General features: G+C 43.5%; 1 protein-coding gene across 2 annotated transcripts in view; it reads left to right on the plus strand.

Moving 5' to 3' along the window:
• LOC147891230 (coiled-coil protein) overlaps nt 1-23,911 on the plus strand; it is a 192,188-nt gene that overhangs the window by 124,946 nt on the left and 43,331 nt on the right. For both annotated transcript variants that reach the window (XM_087389275.1, XM_087389276.1), the window contains 4 exons: nt 11,153-11,255; nt 11,471-11,676; nt 13,241-13,366; nt 18,217-18,287. In XM_087389275.1, the coding sequence (XP_087245401.1) occupies nt 11,153-11,255; nt 11,471-11,676; nt 13,241-13,366; nt 18,217-18,287 (506 nt within the window). The remainder of the gene's footprint in view (nt 1-11,152; nt 11,256-11,470; nt 11,677-13,240; nt 13,367-18,216; nt 18,288-23,911) is intronic.

The raw sequence follows: 23,911 nt of genomic DNA on the forward strand, positions 1-23,911 counted from the left end.
GGCATCTGTGTCGGATTAAAGCCTGAAAGTCCCTTGTGGGAGACCACGGCAAGACATGCACCATTTGCTGCCCAAAAAAGAGAGGTGAATGTTCCAAAAGCATTTGTCTGTGGATCTCGTCCACCATGATAACCTCGAAAAAGCCCCTGGCTGCATAATGTACTTTACGAACAAAAGAGCCAGCCAATGTGCGTGTCAGCCAGTTGCCTATTTCTGCAGCAGGTGGCATCCGGCCTGGAAAAAATAAAATGACTGCATTCTTGGCATACGCTCTGACTGGATCCACAATTTCATCGACCTCAACCATGAGGCCAACTGAAGGAACCGAGTCTTTCCACTCTTTTCTCGTATCTGCAAATCCTTCATGCATTACATCATATACTAGTTGAGCCTCAATCGTGTCATGCCTCGGGTCATACTGACCCTCAACCTGCTTTTGTTTCTTGCAGGGAGCCGAACGCTCCTTTTGAAATGTTTTTTCATATGAATACTCTGCCATGACTCAGTAGGAAAAGGAGCTCGAGGATGAAGTACCTGTATAAGGGTGGTAAATGCCAAAAAAACCAGTCCCAAAGAAAGATCAAAGGAAGCCCGCAAGAGAGAAGAGGAAGTGTAGAACTGGTAAGGAAAAAGCAAAAGGATAGGTAGGAGTTGGCTGAAAAACCAGGTAGGGAAGACTCCGGTTGAAAGCCCCAAAAGTATGCAAAAGCTGAAACTGTACGGAAAGGTACAGAATGTACGGACACCGTACGGTGACCGTACAGACGTACGGAAGAGGGTTGGTGCCTGGTTACGGGTGGGAGACGAGATGCTGATGGAAGATGGAACTGAAACGAACTGAAACGAAACGAAGCCTAGAGATGCAGATATCGACGCACACACACGAGGGCTGGAGCGAAATCACGCAGGATGCGTAGGCAGAAACTCGGGAAAGTACCGTACTGACGTACGGCACCTGTACGGCTGCCGTACAGGTGTACGGTCAGACGGGGGAAGCTGAAGCGGGGCTGTAGCGATCTGTTCTCCGCTCACGCTCCACGCTCACGCTCACGCTCACACACACACACACACACACACACACACACACACATATACACACACACACACAGACATCTGTGGGAGGCCTCACAGGGAGAAAGAAAGAAAGAGAGAGGGAGGGAGAAAGAAATCAATTGCAGACTCGACTTGGCCTACTAGCTGCGCTGTTGTAGCTGCTAGTGGCAGCGCACTGCTGCAACTGGTGGCGGGGCTAACGAGGCATTGCTGCTATGATTGGCGGCGCACCTCTTGCTATTGGTGGCAGTGCTGCTATTGCAGCAGGCTAGGCATCTAGGCTGAGGCGAAGCTGAGAGAGAGAGAGAGACGTCCACAGGAGACCTCGCGGGTCTATGGGACAAAAAAACACCAAAATCATCATCAGTTAGAGACTGAGAGTCTTTGGGGGAGTATATCAGCTCAGCCCCAATTTATTTAGATGCATAACCAGCTACTAATTTTATCTTATTAAAAAACGGCTTGAGCAACATCAGTTTAAGACTGAGAGTCTTTAGGTTTAGATTTGAAATCACGGATCAAGGCTTGTCCATCCCTATATATTTCCGATTTTCCATCTTTGTGTGCGTCCTTCACTTTAGTAAGTTCAACATTCCTTTGTTTCAGCTGATTCGGGGTAAGCTCCTCAGATATCCATACCCGTGTTCCTTTCAATTTGTTTGTCTGTCGGAGAATCTTGACTCTATGTGGCCTCTCTGTGAACTCAACTTGTACTTGTGTTCCCTTCTGAGAGATCCAACTGAAATCAGTTTCATCCCATTCTATCTGTAGTATCTCCTTCTTGAGACTTGTGATCTTCTCTTCTACTGTGTGTCCCTCCGTAAAATTATCTGCAGGACATCCCATACAATCCTTTGGCAGCCCCCCTATGCGCAATCTCTTCTTGTTTTTTGCTATGGCTTCCTGCTCTTTTACCTCCGTATATAAATCTGCTTTGTTGATTTTGTTGTTGGCTAGAATAGCCATCTCTTTCTTGGCTGAGCTCAGATGGCTGAGCTGAGCTGAGTACTGATAATCTTTTCTACCGTGGAGACAAGTGTTTGTGCTGGTGGAGATGAGCTGCATTTTTGTAAAACTTCAGCAATGATTTCCTGCTTACCTTCATTGTTTTCCAACTCCTTCACTTTCTTCCCGAGAGCTGCTAATATAAGCCTAAGCTCTCTTACTTCCTGTGTTAGGTAGTAGATCTACTCCTGCGGTTTTGGTCCAGGCCTTCGCTTGAAATGCAATGCATAAGGGCTGGGTGTCGCTGCTACCTAAGAGAGATTAACATCCATGGGAGGCCTCGCGGGCCTATGGGACAAGGTGACACCAAAGGGGGAAAACTCATACAGGCCACAAGGGCTGAGGCAAAGGGCATGGTAACACCCTTTGCTGAGTACTGTGCTGAAATAAAGAGAAGAAGAAAGAAAGAAAGTTTATTAAAGTCTTCGGAAGACCGATGGATCTATGAGACTGATAGAAAACTGATGCAAATCAAGTTGAAAGGGTGGAGCTACTAAACGAGCATCATCACCCATCAATCTGTAGTGGTGTCAAATCCTCGTCCATGGACAGGGTGGGATGCTCTCGTAGAGCAGCTCGGCGTCGGAGTGTTGCTAGTCAAACATGTGAATCTGTGAAGCGAATGACTAGGGACTGCTCTCGGTTGGGATCTCTCCCAACACGCCATGCTCCCTCTATGCCATGGTCGAGGACCCCCATGGTGGTGGTCACAAAGGTGATCGCCTCCTCCATGGGCGTCGTAGTGGTGCTGGTGCTGAAGAAGCACAATCCGGGAGGTATTGTCTGTCTCGTACAGATCCTTCAGGGTGGCCCACGCCTCTACTGACGTTTCACCATGGAGTGGGCTTCCATGAAATAATGTGCCAATGCAATAGATAGATGGAACTCTTTCTGGATATCTGGATGCTTGTGAACAGGAATTGGTTTGTTTTATTACATCAATGTCAAAAACAATATCCATTACTAGTGTCATAGTAAGAGCTTGCTTGAGTCATTGAAACTGAACTGTCTGGGGTGCTATTGTAAAACTGTTGTGTTTTCCATAAGTCCATACATCAATATATGCAAGCCAAAACGTGTTACCATGCTCCACAATGTCTTAATGAGTCAAGTCCAAAAGGGGTGCCACATACACCTACACGATGTTGCCCGCAAGGAGGGGAAATGGGCCGTGGTCTGAGATGGTAGGTTGTTGACTAGCACATGGCTAGGAGAGGCATGCATCCATCCATATACACTGCTCAAAATCTATGTGATCCTCGGCGTTCAATAGTCAAGATGCATCAATATCATGAAGTCTCACATCAGAAATACTGTCAGCTCAGTATCTCGGATGAAACATACTGTGTCATCGAGTGACCTCATGAAATCACGGTGAGCCTATCTGTACTGAGGGAGTGGAGATGCTACCCCCCTTCGAACACTAGGTAATGCTCCAGACGCTCGCTCTGCTTGACTACCTGTAGGAGCGCGGACCGCAGTCGGCTCTAACTGGAAAGCATCAAGGTAAAGCTGCAATATCCAAGGTGAATCTGCCAGTTCACCTTCCTCCATCCATTTCGCATCGAGTGATGGGTAATTTTGAAATTTTACCAAGTAGCGACGGATAACTTTACCCTTGAGCTTTCTATCTCTGTGTGCTAGAATCTGCTCTGTTCTTCCACTTCAGGTTGTACCTCATCAGGTAAATCCTCGGCAACATCTCCATGATATTGCTTTAATAAGCTCACATGAAAGGCATTATGTATCTTCCAATGCGGAGGCAACTTCAGCCTGCCGTAAGCTACCTCGTTTATCTTTTCAGAAACCTGGAAAGCGAGAAATCCCTTACCTCAGGGCCTCCGAAATGCAGGGTTTGCAACAATCAGAAATATCTCCCCCCGAAACTCACACCTTGCCTTCCAGTCTTCCGTGGCGAGCCTTCCAAACTCACCCTTTGCCAAGTTCCTCCTGGTCTGTTGCAGCGATCTTTGGTTCGCACACACGCCGATCAAGACACTTCTATAGGACATCGTTCGGTTGCCCTCGTCTTTGCTATCGCTTGCCTCTTCGTCCATACGCAACCTTTCGCGTAGCCCTCCGCTCTTCTTCTGCCTTCCGTGCAGCCTTCCTTCTCGTGACCTCTCGTCCTCTGTCCCGCGTACTCTCTTGCTGTCCCGTTAGTGGATCGTTGATGCTCTGATACCAAATGTGAAGAACCAACTTTCTCAAGAATGCAAATGTGTGCAATGCATGCAAAATTTGAATGTCAATTGACCCTCCAATGGGAAGAGTGCCCTCATGAGAGTACTTGTTTCTATTTCGACCTACATGCAAGGTGTGTGAGAGATGGCAGATGAATGCAAGGTGAATGAGAATGCTACGTGAGATTTCACAATGAAAGGGTGATACCCATTCATAAATGTCCCTTGAGATCACTCAAGTTTCATCTTCCCATTTATACCTACCCTTAGCCTATGACCCATGCATCTACCATTCAATGCACCTTAATGCAGCCTTCCCTTCCTATTGCTCCTAGGACCTAGACACGTGTGTGCACATTTTTATTAATAGAATAAGTATCACATGTCCAAATTCAATGTCGTCTGAAGTAGTGGCTCCAACTCGGACTAGTCTTATCTACTGAGATGATCCACCGCCGTAACAAATCGGTCAGTGTCCATCATAAATACAATACATGTTACACCATTGGCGTATAATATATAAAAATGTTTCAATGTCTACTAATCACAGGCCTTTGTGGCTGAGTTTGTATTTCAAAGCATATTTCTAAGCTGTAACAAGCCCGTATGTATGAGCACTAGATCGTCTGAGTCTTTGCTAGTTTAAAGTTATGTAATAGAGTTCGATATATTTATAAAGTCGCCATCTCTTTGGTTTTCAATGACTGGTGTCATTTTTTGTGAGAACTGTTATATTTTATGTGCTGAACCAGTTTATTTTGCAAAGGACAATTTGTCGCATGCTCTAAAAGCCTACAATTGGTATCACAGCCGGTTAGTGAGAGTCTGTGAGTCATCAAGAAGCTTGTGATCAGTCCTTTGTCAATCGAGATGGAAATTGGGTCGAAGTCTTGGTCTAAATCTGCTTTACCAGATACGTCTATAGTCAAATTTGATGTAGTTGCTTGTATGACTTCTCCTCATGGAGAAAGGTCTCTAGGGGGTCGTGTAGGGGAAGAAGCCAGCCGATAATCAAGAGCTAGAGAGGATGCAAGCCTCGGATTTGAAAAATGAAAGGGCTTTGGGCCTTCTAGGACGGGCTTTAAGGATGGCATATTTCCATCATGTTGATGTTACAAGACAAAAGCGCATACTTGAGACATTGTTTGGTCCAAAGGTGAGGAATTCAAAGATTTTGCTCAAACAAGAGCTTTTGGCGTTTCAAATGGGAGAAGGGGACTCATTGGCGACTCATCTCAACAAGATACAGGCTACTATCAAGCAACGTCAAGCTCTCTCAGTTCGGGTTGAAGACGATGATGCTAAGGTGGTTCTACTCACAAGCCTACCATCCTATCACCCAAGTATTCTGAGATTGGAACCATTCTGAGATTGGATTCTGACAATGTGAGTTTTCATGATGTAGGGTCTATACTTCTCAGCAAATAAAAGAGAGCCGAAATGAGTATAATTGGAAGTGGTGAGCTAGCTTAAATTTGTCAAAGAGAAAAATAAAAGAAAGAATGGAAACAATGGAGGCGAGAAGAATCTAATATTCCACTATTGTGGATGAGATGTCCATATAGAAAAATATTGTTATAAGCGAGCTTACAACCTCAAGAGCAACAAGCTCGCACAGAGCAGCAACAAGAAGGTGTGCCTTGTGGAAGAAGGTGATCAGCGTGGTGGTAAGTAGTACATAGTCATATCATTAGTAGTGACATCATCATTGCCGTCATCAACATCATCATCATCCTCATACTCGGGTCAGTCACCAATAGGGCTGGCTGGCACTAGTCCATGCAAGCGGCCCCATAGAGGTATATGTGTGTGAGGGGGATACTGATATGTAGCCAGTGATGGAGCGTTGGCGACTATCCATGGGTGCCGCCCATCTCGGTCTCTTGGCAATGACTCTTCTCCTGACCAAGGCTATAGTAACCCCTGTGGGCCAAGCCCCAAGCCTGAACAGGGATGGGAGGTCGCTCAGTGTGATCTGCATGTCAGTTTGCTGTCGAGTGAGGCGTGCCTCAAGCTCTGGGTCTCTGCTGTGCCTTCTAATCAGTGATTGTAGGGCGCATGTGGTTTGACTAGAAGAACTATGTGATCCTGCTCTGAGAGGGAACGGGTCCTGTGTCTGAGGATTGTCTCTGCGTCCTGAGTAAGTGCTCCCTATAGCGGACCGCCTCAACCCCATGTGGCGTTCTTCTACTTTTGAAAACCTTATGTGTTGTTTAGTAGATCCTATAGTTGTTACTTGGTCTCCTACAGTTGTAAAGACTTCTTAGTCCTTTTTATATATGATAAATAAAATACCCTGTTTTGAGGAAAACCCTTGTAAAATTGTTCTCTTACCATGGTAACCCCCATTTGATAATTTGAAGCTAACTAGCTTATGTTCTATGGTACTTTACTCGAAGTACTAGATATTCTACTCAGCGCACAAGTTATGCTATTGGGTGCAAACTGGTAGTAGACTGCTCGAATGACCTAGTTGACCTCGTGGTATCCCAATGGGATAGATGGAGTTGTCTTAAAAGGGAGGCAGCCTGTCTATGTGAAGCCCCATTCTCTCAAACCACCTACATGTTCGCGAGAGAGAGAGAGAGAGAGAGAGAGAGAGAGAGAGAGAGAAAGAAAGAAAGTTTATTAAAGTCTTCGGGAGACCATGAAGGTCTATGAGACTAAAGATAACTGATACAATGAGCATAACGGTGGCGGTCTCAAAACGGGCCAGCCAACCGTTTCTACAAAAAGAGGTTGTGAAGGACGGTGTGTCTAGTCCTGATACAAAAAATATGTGTCAACCTCCAGATGATACAAAAAAGAAGGGGGGGGCACCAAAAATGGGGCAGAGGGGGGAGATACAATATATATGTGCGGGTGGTGATCGTCAGAGACCAATCATAGAGGGGCCGTCAAATGAGAGGCCGGAAAAAACCCTGCGATAGATGATTGGCCTCTGACGTCACGCGGCCTAGTCGAGCTCGGTTGTCGGGGGCGACGGGTGGCTCTATGGATGAGGGCAACGGTAACCCCGGTGGGGTAGGCAGAGAGCAGAGACGAGATGTCATGGACCCGGATGTGTGAGTCTGTCCGCTGGCGCAGCTGTCGTGGCTCTGGCTCTCGCTCACGTCCGCGTCGTCGGCTAGACTGAGGAGAGGTATCCTGTGATTGAAAGAAATCAGTGATGGGCCGTTGGGTGTCCTCAGGCTGTGTGTGCTGCGCGTGTCGCCGTGCTCGGAGAGAGAGAGAGAGAGAGAGAGAGAGAGAGAGAGAAAGTTTATTAAAGTGTTCGGAAGACCGATGGTTCTATGAGACTGTGAAAAACCTAATAGAATGAGCTGTGGTAGTGGAGCTACTAAACGAGCATCCACACCAATGCAGAATGCTAAAAATGCAAAATGGCAGTACTAAGTCCTAAGTACAACATAGTACAACATAGTCATGTCGATAGTCAACTATATATCAATCTTAGCATCATCATCAACATCATCAACATCATCATCATCAGCAGGACATCAGGATGGATGAGGCAATGGAGGCATGAGGTCAGCAATAGAGCATTGTCGGCCCCTCAAAGGTGCAGTCTTGGTACGTCTCCTAGTCATAACTCTGCGTCTAACTAGGGCCACTGTGACCCCCATCGGTCGGGCTCCGACTCTAAACAAGGAGGGGATGTCCCCAAGTATGATTTGTGTGTCAACCCTCTGTCTGAGCTGTCGGGTCACTGGTTCCGGGTCATAGTCATGCCGAGGTCTCGTCTCGTGGGGGTCTATGTGATCAAGCTGAAAGAACTCCGTGATAGAGCTCTGAGAGGTATCATTTGAGGAAGAATTTTGCTCCTGTCTCCGTGCTCGGAGTATCCTCTCACGGTGTCTAAGCATCTCATGAATGAAACCAGCCAAACGCCATTGGTATGGGTAGGAGAGGAAACGGGCCAAAACCCCATAACTCTCTCCGAAGAGGCAGTAGAAACGCCCTCGGATCTCATAGTAAACAAGACACCTGAAGATGAAATGCTCCTTTGTCTCAACCTCCTGCATGTCCTCTTGAGGCCCTTAAGATCTATGGGACTGGTGGCCACTATTGAACTAAATAGTGGTGAATTACAACCTTGAAATAAGATTTTCACAAACTTTCTTACATTGTGACTATTTGCTGGGCTATTTTTTGTGCTAGACCTGGAAATTTGCTGCGGTTCCAAGTTTTCTTAGGTAGCTTCCAAACTTGTTGGGCTGGCTGTTCCAATAGATTCTTCTGATTACATATATTGTTCCCATGATTCTCCCTAGTGTGTGCGTATGCTCGACATTCTAAGAGCACGTGCTGCTCATCTTCTACCTCCCTTGTAGGGCGGATTTTGCAAAACCTTGCCTCTCTTAGAATCTGGGCCACATCCATCTACCCTTCTCCACTTCTAGATCATGTGATCTGGTCCTTAGCTTGCAGATTAAATGCCTTTTGAATATTGATATGTCCTCCCCAAGATATTTCTGCATTGGGCTGATTTCCTGTTTGTAGAACTGCACTTTTGTATCTGGGTTGTGCCATATCTTGTAGCATTGGCAGCATCACTAAATCTCTGATTTCATCTGTTCTTCTGGTATATTAGCCTTTCTGAGAGAGAGAGAGAGAGATGATATGATGTGATATGGTTGTATCAAAGTCCGCGTGAGACCCTTCGGTATTCATGGAATTGGGGATCACTATCAACTAATAGTGATCCCTTACATCCATGGAGAAAGAAGATTACAAACTGGTTGTGTAGTGAGTAATGGTTGGGCTAGTTTGTGTGCTAGCTCCAGTACCTTGTTGCGATTTTCAAGAACCTCTTTCAAGTAGCTCCCTAACTTTTTGGCTGGCTGCTCCAGCAGATTTTTTAGTTATCTATGCTGCCCTCATATCTTTCTGTGACACACCCTCTGAGCTTTGCATGATCTCAATTGGGGTACCATCAACAGTCCTAGTGTCTCTAACGAAATTTCTTCTCAGCGTCCTTGACCCCTCTTTGTAGGGTTTACTTATGGGCGACGTGGGGTGGCCCAACGTCGCTATGTGGTAGTGTCAGTATACTGAATGGAGCAAGTGCTTGTAGGCTTGAGTCGAGTTTTTTGCTGACTTGGCATGTTTAGAGTCAAGGTCATTGGTCACGATTATGAAGTTTTTAAGAATGGGGAGAGGACACACAACATTGGAGAAACCTTGAGAACCTGCAATGAATTGCACACAACTTTGAAATGCAAAGACACAATGGGTTTTGTAGAACACCCTAAACCCAAATTACATTAAGTTCTAGAGTGACACTGGCATAATGCCACATGTATAGTGCAAAATTTTATTATTGCACCATCCTCTTGCGGACCTAGTCCTTCACTGAACTGGACTTAGATTCTTGATCTGAACTTGTTTACAATGTTTGAGGGCATTATGCTATCCATAATAGCATAAGCCTAACAATCCTCCCCATTATACAAAATGGTTGGAGGAGTCTGAGTTGATTCTTAGAGATTGCATCATCATGCATTATTAATCCAGCTCTAAAGAACAAGTTATCCTGCATGCCAAGGAGATGGCTACTCTAATCAACCTAGTAAACCTTAATTTGCGGTAGAAAATCACGATTCACAGCACATAAGATCAAATCGCAGCACTTAAGATCAATTCGTAGCAACTGATAGCCTCCCCAAACAAAATCGAATTTCAAATTCTCAAGGAAAACATGGGCGTGGACACTTGGTCCGGTATGAAACTAGCTCTGATTCTTTTAATAGACAAATTCGAACTAGAGAAGGGGAGAAATGGAGAAGAGAACATGCACACTAGGGGCTAGAAATAAATGCTGGCCTCTCCCGATTCAGAATTCAATAGTTAGATACAAAGTCCAGCTCATGGAGGGCTCAAAGAAGATGCCAGAGCACATCGCATATACAACAAAGCAGATAGCTCTCCAAAATCGCCCCTGTGGCTAGTAGAGGCGAGCTGACCTCCAATCATTGCAGCTCGAGCTCAAAATAGCAATCTTGAACGTTGAGTTCCTTTTGCACTTTGGACATCCAGTTTGCATGCCTTTTCCCCATTGAAATTGTGGGGCTGTTTAGCCCTCCTGCCACAAATAAAACACCACCAAGCACTTTTTCACTCATTAACAGTTAGCCAATGCATGCATTCTAATTCTCTAGACTAATCCTAGTCCTTTGTGGGCGTCCGCACCATGCAACCAAGCAAACAATACAAAAGATAGAAACTTTTCTAGTTGACAGAAGTCAACTCACTTTGAGCAAAGTCAATACTCTTTGACAAGAGTCAAAATGAATTCATCCCAAATGCCTTTCTTTTTGGGTGAAAAAAAATACTTCTGGATTTTTTAAAGCTCCTTTTGCTTGCTCCAGAGTTCATTTAATATGTACTTGATATACCTCAAATATGAAAGCACACATGATTTTTTAAGAACTTGTGCTCTATGGCTTGAGATAGGCATTCACAATTCATGATTCATACAAGCAGGAAGATTCATTGTGTAAATTGAGTACCATAGATTCCATTATAACCTGATGACCTTTCGACTTACTACCTTCTGGCCTGGTTTACAAACATCCAAAATGTGATTGAGAACGTAATGCCAATTTTTCAAGACTAAGTGTCTCCGCATTAATGACCACATGGCCACATGGCTTCTTTCTTTGTTCTCTGTAATTTTCTTCTTTAAATGGTGTAACGAAAGTTTCGTGTTGTTTCCAGTGCTTAGTTTGCAAAGAAAGAGCTATTATGTGCACATCTTCAAGAATAGGATATTGTTTAAATTGAGAACCCCGAAACTTGTAAGATAAGTATTTCTTTGATGTTGCCATTGAAATGGACGGTTGTAATGTGTACTTCCATTAATTGGTTGCTCCTAACTAGAGGTAATTGTGTTGCAATCTTGTTTTCAGGGATTTGGTCAGCTGTTCGAGTTGTACTTTCATTTCATTTTTAAGATTTTTGGTCAGCGTGATGCCTTTGGTGGTGCTAGAGGGCAAGTTGAGAATGCCAATTGTGAGTTTCCTTTTTGTTGATTTTGAGATATTACTCCGGTCTAGTGTGCATTGATTGCTGACAGCTTTGATTATCCAATAATTGTCTGAGCCTCCAAAGTTACTGTTATCACTGTGAGGCAAAAAGTGAGTTTTGTTAGGCCACAACTCTTTACAATGTGAACCTCTGTGTTTTTGGCATAATTAACTCGTTTTAAAGGTTTTGTGCTTACACAGTGATGACAGTTCGTCTAAGAGCAAGTTTAGTTCGTATATCACAAGGATTGGAAGATCAGCGCTCAAAGACTGCCATGACTACCACTAATCAACTATCACATGCCATTCCAAGCAATCAATTGAACCACCTAGACATCTCTCAAACAGGACTTAATCAGGGGATTCCCAGTGCATTCTTGTCTGCAGTAAACATGTATGGACTGAAGGTGAGTAACACAAATTCAGACATCCTATTTGTGCCCTTGCTATGTGAATCACTTCAAAAATATCATTTTTATTTTTATTTGGCTCTAGAGAGGCTGTCAGTAAGCCATAAGAGAGCTTGAAGCCTTTATTGAGTCAACATTTGTTGTTTTTCTTATGTTCTTTGCTCGAGTTTTTTTTTTTGTTGTTGCAATGACTAGTTTTGGAAGAGTTCATGTTAACCAATATGTCCAAGGGCCTAGATGTCACAAGTAGCAAACACTTCCACGCAATATTTTTGCAATATTTCACAAGAACTTCGCAATAGAAACTGGAGAACACAAACTGAAATCTGAAAATCAGAATGCAGAAGAAGGAGACGTAGCACGTGCAACATTAGGGCCTAGAAATAAGGGCTGGACCTCCCCAAAGGTCTTTATTGCAATAGAAAATACTTTGTACAACTGCCTCTGAGAAGAGCATGAAGCTGAGTACAACTCTTCCATCCCTCTAGAAGCCTTGAGGCCCTGCTTTTATAGACTTGGCCTAGCTTGTGCTTTCACAAAAGCTAAACCTGCTTTTTAGGCTACTGTTTACATAAAGCTATCTTTAACTGCTTTTCTCCATCATCAAAGCACTTTTTCCCCTTGGGGGGTGCCTTTAATGGAATTTATAGCACTAGTGGGCCCTCCTTACAAGTAGGGGCGCCACTTTTTAATTTTTGCCTTGTGGGACCTGCTTTTTGGCACTTGCCCCTTGAATTTAGGGCCTTTTTGCACCCTTCAAGGTCCTACACACCAAAATAAACAAATATCAACACTTTAACCCATTAAAGGTTAGACAAATGCATGCATTCTAATCTTGGACTAATCCTAGTCCCTTGTAAGTTGTGGGCATTCCCGCAGTTCTCTTTTACCAATGCAAACCAAAAGTAAAACAAAGCCTATTCTAGTTAACCAAAGTCAACTTTCTTGACCATCATCAATGCAATAAAGATTCCTCTTTGTGTCTTGGGAGAAGAACCAATTTGGTGACACCAGACCCCGTCCTTCACAATTTTGCAATTATGAGAAGCTGACAAAGGTCCAGAAAATCAGTTGTAGGTTGCCTAAAGTGGGGCTTCACACTTGAATGATAGTATATTTTAATTTTGTATTTTAGCCAGAAAAATCTCATGTCAGGTAGAGCTCACAATATCTGTAGCGGATCATCTGCTCTATCAAAAGAGACAATGCATGTAAAGATGCAGTACTATGAATGCTATTCCTGATGGTTTCCTAATGGTACTGTACTTTTTTAATTTTCTAGTCAACTTGTTTAAAGTGAATACAGAACTCAGTCCAATTGAGAAACTTTAAAATGAGTGTGTGCTCGTCTTTCACTTGGTTTGTAAGATTGACACGACTTGAGGATGACAGTATATTTGCAATGCAGTAACCAGAAATCCATTGAAGCATATCATTTTCTTTTGCAACCGGAAAAAGTGCTGCTTGAAGAAAATGTCCCATTTCTATTTCTTGTGTATTTCTTTTTTCAGAACACTTCTTTGAGAGGATGCCTGTTTACAATGCCTGTGTTGTGCCACAGGAGCGATGTGTAGCAGTAGAATCGTTGTTATGTGTTGCCCAAATGTTGAAGAGATCAAGAGCACACCTTCAGACTCTGTTGACCCAAGATGCATTAGCTTCACTGGAGAATTTCTACAATCGGACAGTAAGCATTGATTGCTTGATTTTGTCTTTATTTTTTGAAGTTTTCTATGAACACACAAAAGAAAAAACAGGGCATGTTCTCTTTTCAAGGGAAGAAATGCAATGTTTATCTTTAATAAAGACAGGTTATAAAAGTATAGAGAACTCAAAGAATTATTTTTGTGTTTTTATGTTAGCAATATCATGTTTTCTGTAGCAAAGTATCAGTTCCACAGAGTTAGCAAATTGGAATGGGCACAGAGACTCAACAGCCTGCTTGTTGTCAGGTCACTTTAGTGCTGTGATGAGGCAAGGAGGCTACTCAAGAGCATTTTGTTGGCTCTGCCCCGACCCCACAACCGGCTGGCCAGGCTAAGCTCAGAAGTTTACCTCACTAAGGGCACGTGGCTGCCTAACAGTGTCTGGAACTGAAAGATCATACTATTAAATCTCACTTCTCCTGACTCTGGGATCTGTGTAGCCAAACCCAGGCATCAATCAGTCCTAAACCTAGGTTTCTCTAGTCAGGTGGATCCTGCCTGTTCTCTACAAACAGATCATGCTCTCCATCCCTAAGCAGGGTTATCATTTGATCTCATGTAGCTCGAAGGGTCTATTTTCAACCAGAACAGGATGCTTGCTGAGAGCTCTGCTGCATTATACCTATTCTGTTAGGAATGACTCCGAATTCCAGTGGCCACATGATGTAGCTGAAGGCCAAGGGGGTTTTGGTCTTGTCTTCACAGAAGGCAGATGGTTGCTTAAGTTCCACAAGAGCTTTGGGTAAGGTAATCCTTAAGCTCTATGGCTGCAAGCCTGAACCTTGGCACTGATAGACATTTTTTGGAAAGCAAACCACCATATGATTCCAAGCAGACTCCAAGCACATCATCGGGATATTCTATTAATAATAAGTGTGTAAATAACGAACGATTATGTGCAAAAATGTCACCTGTGGGTGGTGACACTTGAAAGAAGGGGGCTGGGGGAAGGGGGAGGGATATGGTCGTATGTAAAAGATCTGTCCTTGCATTCCTTCAAGATTTTGTTATCCACGTCAACCAAGAAAAAAAAAATCACCTCATTGTTGGGAAGGTTTTCTTTAATATAAACATAGCAAGTGTGGAATATGCTGCAGTAGCTACTTAACATAAAGTCAGTTACAACAGGCCTACCAAGGCTGTTCACTAAGTAGACTCCACAATGGCTAAATCTCCCTCCTCTCTCTTCCTTCAAGGGCTATAAGACCATGTTTGCAAGGAATGAGAGGGTAAATGGAGGGATGAACTTACAATCTCAGAGCCCTCAAACCTTTGTAACCTCTGCTTCCAGATTTGTAACTTCCACTTTTGTGTGCTCCGATGTGTTGTCTACGTGGGTCTCTGGCAGGTCCCTTAATGACAAGATGCGGCATCTAAAAAACTCTTAGCTCAGGGGTCTAATCCATGTGCCAAAATAGTGTGGTGATCGTGAGAGTGAGGAGTACTTTATGATGCGAACAAAGTTTGACAGCCTTCCTGCATCGCAAAGCTGTGTGCTAAAGCCAAATAGTGCTCCAACAGGCTATGGAGCTCTACCGTGTTACCCTTGTGAATAGTATTCAAAGGCAGGGATGCCCACTCTGCAATTAGGCATGTGAATCTGACAATCGTCTTCCACATTCCATGACTACCCAGGTAGCACGACCTGTCATTTTGCAATACCAAGAAATTACCATTTATGGCTCTTGACAATTCTGTAGACTGGTAAGAGATGGTTCTCACACCCTGAAGGACTAGGGCAACAAGTCGTAATAGGAAAGTTGCTATAGCTGGATAGGATTGGGACAGGTTAGGCTCAACAACATATGCTAATTTATTATCAGTGCTTCTCTGCACGGTCTTTTGGAGGTTTAGCCTCTTTTTGCGTTATATCACAGAAAGTACTCTTACAGGAGAGGGCCTCTAGGAGTAGCAATCCAATGCACTGTCATGTTAATTGCTTTGTATATTGCTATACCCCTGTGGAGTAATCTTGCATTCTTTTAAAGAGAAACTCTAGTTCTAATGAACGTTACACCATATTAGTGACTACTCTTAGATCAGGAGCTTCACCTTTGGAGCAGTTTTGCAAGGTTTCAGCCTTGGATCATCAATTTTCGGTCTGTTTGCTCAATGCTGGGGGTAGAGGTAGCAAGTTGACACATTGGTATCACCCCTCTTGGACATCTCTCTCTTAACTGTTGATGATATCAATAAAGCGTGGCAGTTCATTTAGTAGCTATTTTCAGATTTCTGATCGTCTAGAGCAGCTTTGGCAAAGGACCTTGGCTATGGATGAGAAACTCTGGCTTCTAGATTGGTGGAATTATATAATGAAGCTATGTGCTCTAGCTTCACCTTATCATACTACCCGTATCATCATACTATCGATGGGAGAGTTTGGATCCTATATTGGTCAGACTATATAATGGCAGCAGGCCAAATAGGAAGCTTGTTAGCAAGATGGGTGTCAAACAAGGTTGCCTCTCCTTTTGAACTTGTTTTGGTCTCTTAACATGTGTGTGGTTTACGTTTGTGGACTGTTCTTGGAGGATGAAATACCCTCAACCAAGTCAAATCACTTTTTCCCTATGGTAGGGTGTAGCCCTTGAGCTAGAATTTTTACTAATCGAGTCACGGAGTAGAAACCCATAAGGGTTGATCTAGCAGCTTCCCTCCCAGCTGGAGACTCAGTATGTTGAGCCACCCCTGAGCTTGACGTCTAGACCACTGCAGGAGCTTGTCAGCTTCAAGGTCAAATCATGCATCCAATACCACACAAGCCTTCCCCTAGCTACAAGTCTCAGTCCAACAGGTCTACATCCACGTGAGACATCCGACTTCAAGGTCCTCCCAATACTTAACCCTAGTCTTGTATTTGTAGGCGTAGCTTGGTTATCTTTAGCAACTAGCCGTAACTTTCATGCATAAAGTAGCTTTGCTTTTCATTAGGACCTTTGCTTTTGCAATAAAGGCTGGATTTTCTTAAAAATAGCTTAATTTACTTGGATCGGTACTATCCATGGATCTAATCTCATCCAAGCTAGCTCCATTCCCAACCTTAGGGTATTTCTATTCCTAGGTTAGATTCTGTCCTAACCCTAGGTCCAATCCTAATGAAATATTGTTATTTATACCTTTTCATGTTGCAGTGATGATTTCCATCGAAAAACTGCCCTAGCTATACAAGGTTAGCCCAGCCTTGACCTTAGATAAGCCCATCATGGTTAGGTCCTAGTTAACCCAATTATGGACATAAGTATCCCGTCAGGAAGAAGCTATGCCAGCCATCTCTCACTCCTTTCGAGAGGCATACAAGTCATTCATGGTAGACGAGGTGTTCGCAGGGAGCATTCAGCAATCACAGATTGCTCTGCTTACCTGACTGATTTCAATCAGCCACATCAGCCAGTGGCACTCTGATCATCACAGTACAGCAGCCAGTAATCAGCCTCAAAAAATTTGCTATGAGGCACCTGCTTTTTCACTCCTACATCTGCCTAATCCAAGGCAGTGAAAGCACTAACCATTCAACGGCCTTTTAAACTGATGCTGTTGCCGCAAGCCAGCCCTTAGCAAGATATTATATCCCAAGCAAGTAGTAATTTAAAAAAACAGTGTCCTACGTTAGTTTGGTCCACAATCTGCTGCTAACAGATCATCCAGGAGGACAAATATCACCAATTGCTAGAGACAAGATCGCTTCTGCTCAAATTTTGATCAAGCTGTTGTGCGTTTTTCCCAAGTGACTGTCTATAACAAAGATTAGGCTCTCTTCAGGTCAGCAAACCGTCCATCAGCTAGCGCAATATGTACTTAGAACTGATTGCTTACCAACGATCTACTTCAGCACATACAATCAATCTGATGACAAAGTTCACAGATGACCAATCCAAGCCATATGAGTACCAAATAGATACTCTAATTCCACTTGCAGGTTCTTGCATGGATTGATAATCCATGCTGGCTGACGACTGATGACAAAACTTCCGCGGTCTGTGTTGGCCAGTGCGTCCACGATCTGTAGACACCCAAATTACATATCAAGGCTTCATACAGCCAAATCGTAATCCATGATGACCTCTACCCCCGTAAAGGGTGCTATTGCACTTTGAGTGGGTAAATTGAGTATTGTTATAGAAGTCACAAGAATTGGTCTTTGAATTGGTCGTGATGGCTGGAGTGTCATTAGAAATCATTTGATTAATAGAGTTAGATCAAACGGAAAACCTCAACTTGAGAATAAAATCAGATAAGCAGTTTGATTCAATGCTTAGAAGACAAGAAGTGAACAAGGGAGAAGACAGGAAGGGGAGGAGACATTAGAAGAGTTTTTTAACTTCATTTAGGCAATATCTCACGTCAATTGACTAATTCAAGGGAATGGAGTAGAGTAGGTATCCTTTACATTTTTTTCGGCTCAAAGGGGGCCACATCTTTTGGCATCTTAAAAGCTGCCAAACGATCTCATGAACCCTTTAGTGATCAAAATCTATTTAAGTGCTCCTGTGCGGGCTACAGGAAGCCCAACGGTCTGTTTGAATCTATGAGTCCTGCAGCAAGTATTATGCTTAGTAGAGTAGCAAGCAATGTATGTGGCTACTCTCAAATGGCAATGAGCCAGAAAAGGAGCCAACAAGGGAATATGAGCGAGCTTCCATATGAGGGCCACATTCCTATGCTCAAGGCAGCTTCAAAGAAACGGTGGTTTGTTTTAACAGGTGGTCCTGTACTTCATGAGAATATGATAATCTCGGATCCTTCACGTTTATGTCAATATTGTAACCCTTGACAGTATTGCGCTTTCTCTGGTCAACTACAATTTATCTCATTTGCTGTCCAAATCATGCAGGTGGAAGTCGTCCCTGACCTGAGGGAGCACGTGTACAGAACAGTCGCAAGATTGCTGTTAAATGTTGGTGGGTAAGTCACAAGATGTGCTCTGTGTGATGCATGCACTTGTATGTGTAGGGACTTGGGGGTGTCTCTCCTCCCTCTCTCTTAACTGCAATACCAAGTCTTTTTTGTTGCTCTCAATTCAAAACATTAGCTCTGTACAGAGCATTGAAGCTTCCTATGCAATCTAGGGCGGTTCCTATGTCCTTTGGCAACTGCTGTGCAAAAAGACAGCTACACAGAATGTCACATTTGCACCTGCTGACTTTTTTAAAAAAAACACTTGTTGAGTTTTCTATTTGCACCATTGAAATGCAAACTTGTTCATGTAGTTTTCAGCACAAATATGCATACTTTACAATGAAGGTATACGTTATTGTACAAAAATTTTCATTTGAGATGTCTTGGAAAATCTGATTGCTGGGAATAGTGATATCTTGACGTAATTCTACTTTTTTGCATCTAAAAGTCAAATCTATAAGCTTGTCAGGCTGAATTCTCTGTGGTGGAAAGCTTGTTTTCTTGCTGATTTCACATTCATTTGGACCTTGGTTCTTGGGCCCACTATTCTTGCACAATGTTTCTGTCCTTGAAATGTAGCTTACTGTAAATTTGCCCAGTGTTTCATGTCTTTATGAGTCTCAAATTTCTGAGGTTCTTAGTTCCTGCTACAATACAGGATGTAAGGATTCTGTTATTCTATGCTTTGATCTCATTAGTGGTAGGAGAAAGAAAGATTATTAACATCTTTTGGAGGCCTCACGGGTCTATGAGATGAAGTACACTCAAAAGTTGAGTCTCGTACAAGCCACAGATGGGCTGATGCAAAAGCTCCCTGCTCTACTGAGAAACTCAAAACACAAAAATCCTGAGAGAAAACAGCAGATGTGATCAGCTATGATCCTAGTGCCTTGGCCGTCCTCCGATGGGTGAGGATATCTCGTATCTACCTCTATCAGGTCATCTCTCCCTGTGGTGGGGGATGGCCTCTGTGATCTTTGTATCTGCATGGGCCATCTCAAGAGTGATACCTCGACTCTAATGGTCCCCTCTGAGATAGGCTGACCATCATGTGTGCTCTGGTCTATCTCTGCACTCTGCACTGTCAAGCTAGAGCTCCTTGGCCTCTCATAAGCCGTGCCCTACCAGCACGAATCATCGTGAATAGCAATCCTGTGAAGACTGCCCCTGGGGGCTGCACAATCCCTAGTGGCTCCCCACGATAAGTGAAACTATCAATGCAATACATGCCCGTAAGATGTTGAAGATCATAACCTTGGTCTTACCGAGGTTCACCGTCCAAATCTATCTCCCTGCAAAACACCTCTAGGGCCTAAGAGAACGATATCATCTATATATAACAATATCAATATCATCAAGTTGACAAGCAATGACCCCTCACATCTAAGGCGGTCAATGAAGGTCGTGATATCATAAATGTAGAGTCTGATAGACCATCTGGGACACCTACTCTGCCTCGGAATGACTTATATAGATCCATAACCCCGCAGATCATACTTCTGGCATCTGCACCTCTTGAAGTCTCCTAGTCATATGAGATCATGAAACCACGTCAAAAGCCTTCCAAAAGTCTACAAAGCGAGCGTCTATTGATCTCGTCTCCTTGATGATGGGCCGTAGAGTGAAGATGTGGTCCAGAGTAAAGTGTTGTATTTGGAGCCCAACTGTGAAGGTGTTTATCTCTCTCTCAGGGGCAGCTTTGCCCCTATCTAGTTTCTTGTCCTACCCAGATCAGAGACGCTGAATGACTTTCATCCGTGATGCTGTCGGACACTGGGATTATTTGCTCGAGACACATAAGCGAGATCAAGGTGCACAACTAGACTCCACTCAAAGCATGATCATTGAGTTTTTCTAGGTAGACATCACTGACCAGCAGGGCCCAGGGAGACGAAAAACCCAAGGAGCAAAGCTAGAGACGTGGTAGACTCACCAACGGGCCGAGGCACAGATCAAACTTGGGGGCCTTCCCTCCATGCTTGTTTGGTCAGGGGCACGGCCGATGGGAGTGATAAAGGCACTTATCGTCTCACAGAGCCATAGCTAGGAGACCACAGTGGACCACACATACCGATAGCCGTTAGCACTCTATCATAAGATGCATGTACAGCCTTGTGCATCACCAACCCCCTCCTAGGCTTGACGCCCTCACCAGCATCTAGACAACCATCACAATGTAACCATCTTGCATCCTCTCCATGAGTTCAATGATATCTTTTTTGTATTGGTATCGTTATGATTATGGCTTTTTGTATTCTTCATAGGTGTTGATGCTCGCTTAGTGGCTCCACCCCTTCAGCTCATTGTATTAGGCTCTTTCATTCTCATAGACCCTTCGCTCTTTCAAAGACTTTTAAGAAACTTTCTTTCTTTCTCTCTTTCTAGTACAGACCCGTAAATCTTGGCCAGTGTGTGGGAAATCATGAGAGCACAGTAGTTCCTAGTGTCCTAAACCTGAAATGTGTGTTCCAACTTCACAGCTATCCGAGAAAAGGACACAAACACTAAAACTGTATTGCAATAAAGAAAAGTGGTGAAGGTAATCTAGTTGCTGAGGCAAATGAATAGGAAGGGAAAAGTTCTTCTACTAGAAGTTTAAAGTTGGTTTTGTCTCATGACTAGCTTAAAAATGTGGATTTTGGAAGATAACATGGTATATTATGCTTCTTACTACAATACAGAGAGCTTAACATCTCACTCTTTCAAGGCCTTAGGAGCAATCTAGCACATAATTATATCATTGGAATGTGAGCTTTGAGCATGTTTGGAGTGACATTGTGTTTTTGTTATTGTTCTTGTATGGATAACCGCTTGCTTGGGTTCGATAGCACTATTATCTCAAACTTAATACAGCTCTTCCTACAGTCCAAAGGTCCTATTGTTTGTGTAGTTTTTCTTGATCTTTTACCTAGGACTTTAAAGTTGGTTGAGCATTGGAGCTATTCTCGACCCTTGATTGGCTTACACATATGCTATAGTTTATACCTTTTGATTTGCAGGTAATACCATGTGGAAGAGGTCACAGTAGAGGCATCTTTCATGTATGAATGGCATGTGTACAATGAACTTTGAAGTCAGATGTTAGCATTATATGTAGGCTTCTTAGGATATGATCTTTTGATCCTCTTTTATCTTTTACTAAAGGAGGTATTGGAGTTATCTTTTTTGGGATGAACTAGGATACAAGCACCATTTCCTCAGCGGCAATCTTGTTCTACAGGATGAAGGCATACCATGGATTTCATAGTGCCAATGGCACCGCATACAGGCTGGCAATTGATTGATATCTTGTACAAGCACAAGACATCAGTTTGTATACTTCAATGACCGCTCCAATTCTGTAATGTCATGTTGGGCACAATTTCAAAAGTTCTGGAGCTTGCCAAAGTGCTACTTTGTGTGAGACATCGGGAACATCCCCTTCACTATCATAGTATTCAAGCCAGCATGGTCTCCGTGATTGCATGGATCCATTTGTTTCCTTGGCAAAAAGAGGGTGAAATCATGCTGAAGTTGACTTTTTATAAATATACTGAACTGAATGTCTTTCTATCATCTCTTTGTCCCTCTTTTGTATACGGTAGGGAGTTTTGAAAATAAGACCTTTACATGGGTCTTTTTTTCTAGAAGCATAGTCCACGGTTTGTGTAAGTTTTACCTTCTTTGGGAGTTTTTATCTTAGAGCCGGTGAAGGAATCCTAGGTTATGCCCCTTTCTTTACTACCAAAGTCATTGTACGCAAGTCTAAGCATTCGCATTGACTCCTCCAATGACTTTATGGCATCTTTTTAGTTTTACTGGAGCATCTTCTTAGAACGATAAGTATTGAAGTTAATGATATTGTATTCTATCGTTTGACATTCGTACAGCTTCTTTAAAGTTTGGTATATATGGAAAGGCACCTTTTCCATGGTCAATATATGTTAGGCTTCTAATTTGGATCTCTCATTTTTAAGGTAATTATTCTTTCAAAAAAATTCTTTCATCGATAGGGCGAGATTATTGGTTGTCATGATCAGTGTCACATCTGCAGACTCTTTGGGCATTTTGCCAGGGATTTCCCAAAGAAGAAAAGAAAGAATGCTCCTCCCTGTTAACAAGATCCTTCTTTGGCCCCTGGTTCTCCTGTCAAAGATGGAGGGTAGTCAAAGATGAAAGGTTTGGTCTTCCTGCTCCCTCAAACAGCAGTTTGAGGCTTCTTTCTCCCACTGATGAGGTTGTTATCTCGAATACTCAGAATCTTGGTGGTGTTCCTCATCGCCACCAAAGACATATAATCGTAATTAGTTGCATCCTAGTGTCTCAAGGGACCCATTGATATTATTTTTCTTCATAAGCATATACTAAATTTTAGGGATTGTACTAAGTCGGCTAAGCTTCTTTCAAGTCATACTTTTTGGTATGTTGCACTTGGCACCAAGAAAGAAAGAAAGAAAGAAAGTTTATTAAAGTCTTCGGGAGACCGTGAAGGTACAAAAAAGAGGTTATGAAGGACGGTGTGTCTAGTCCTGATACAAAAAATGTGTCTACCTCCAGATGATACAAAAAAGAAGGGGGGGCCACCAAAAATGGGGTAGAGGGGGGAGATACAATATATATGTGCAGGTGGTGATCGTCAGAGACCAATCATAGAGGGGCCATCAAATGGGAGGCCGGAAAAAACCCTGCGATAGATGATTGGCCTCTGACGTCACGCGGCCTAGTCGAGCTCGGTCGTCGGGGGCGGCGGGTGGCCCTGTGGATGAGGGCAACAGTAACCCCGGTGGGGCGAGCAGAGAGCAGAGACGAGATGTCATGGACCCGGATGCGTGAGTCTGTCCGCTGGCGCAGCTGTCGTGGCTCTGGCTCTCGCTCACGTCCGCGTTGTCAGCTAGACTGAGGAGAGGTATCCGGTGACTGGAAGAAATCAGTGATGGGCCACTGGGTGTCCTCACGCTGTGTGTGCTGCGCGTGTCGCCGTGCTTGGGGAGAGGTATTTCGGTGGCGAGTCATCTCATGTAAGAAAGAGGGATTTGAATTTCGGATTCAGCCACCTTTCTCCCCTTGTGGTTTGGCCATGGTATCATGATTCCATCTTGGTCTCAGTGAGTTATTTTGTTGATAGATGGATGTAAGATTGGGTTCTTCAACCTCTATGCTCCCAATAATAGAGGTGAACAAGCTCTTTTTTAGAAGGAGTTGCTCTCTTGGGCTATTGTTGCTGATTCATGGGTATTTGGAGGTGATTCCAACATAGTGGAGTTACCTACAGACAAGAGAGGGGGAAGGGAAGGTGGCATTCACTCTCTTGAGAGAGTGTCCTAGGATGCTTTCATTTTTATTTCAAAGGCAAATATTGTTCGGTTGGTGATGCCTTTCATGCCTTGCCACACTTGCTCTTATTTTATAAATTGGTTTCATCTGTGGTTGTAATGTACAGCGTAAGCCTCTAATCTTGGCTCTCAACGAGTTGATATAGAGACATTCCATAGGATGCAATATTTAACATTGTCGTGCAAGCTTTGGCGTCTATTGGTCTTGGATCTTTTCTCTCATTCTGAACAGCAATCTTTGCCTGCCAGCATGATCTTATGTGGCAGGAGCTGGTCACCAAATGTGACTCATCTATAATTATTGAAAAACAGAATGTA

Source organism: Dipteris shenzhenensis, chromosome 18 (assembly GCF_047967505.1).
Source record: "Dipteris shenzhenensis isolate YYH24624 ecotype China chromosome 18, Dip_SZ_1.0, whole genome shotgun sequence".
In the NCBI taxonomy this organism is placed as follows: domain Eukaryota; kingdom Viridiplantae; phylum Streptophyta; class Polypodiopsida; order Gleicheniales; family Dipteridaceae; genus Dipteris; species Dipteris shenzhenensis.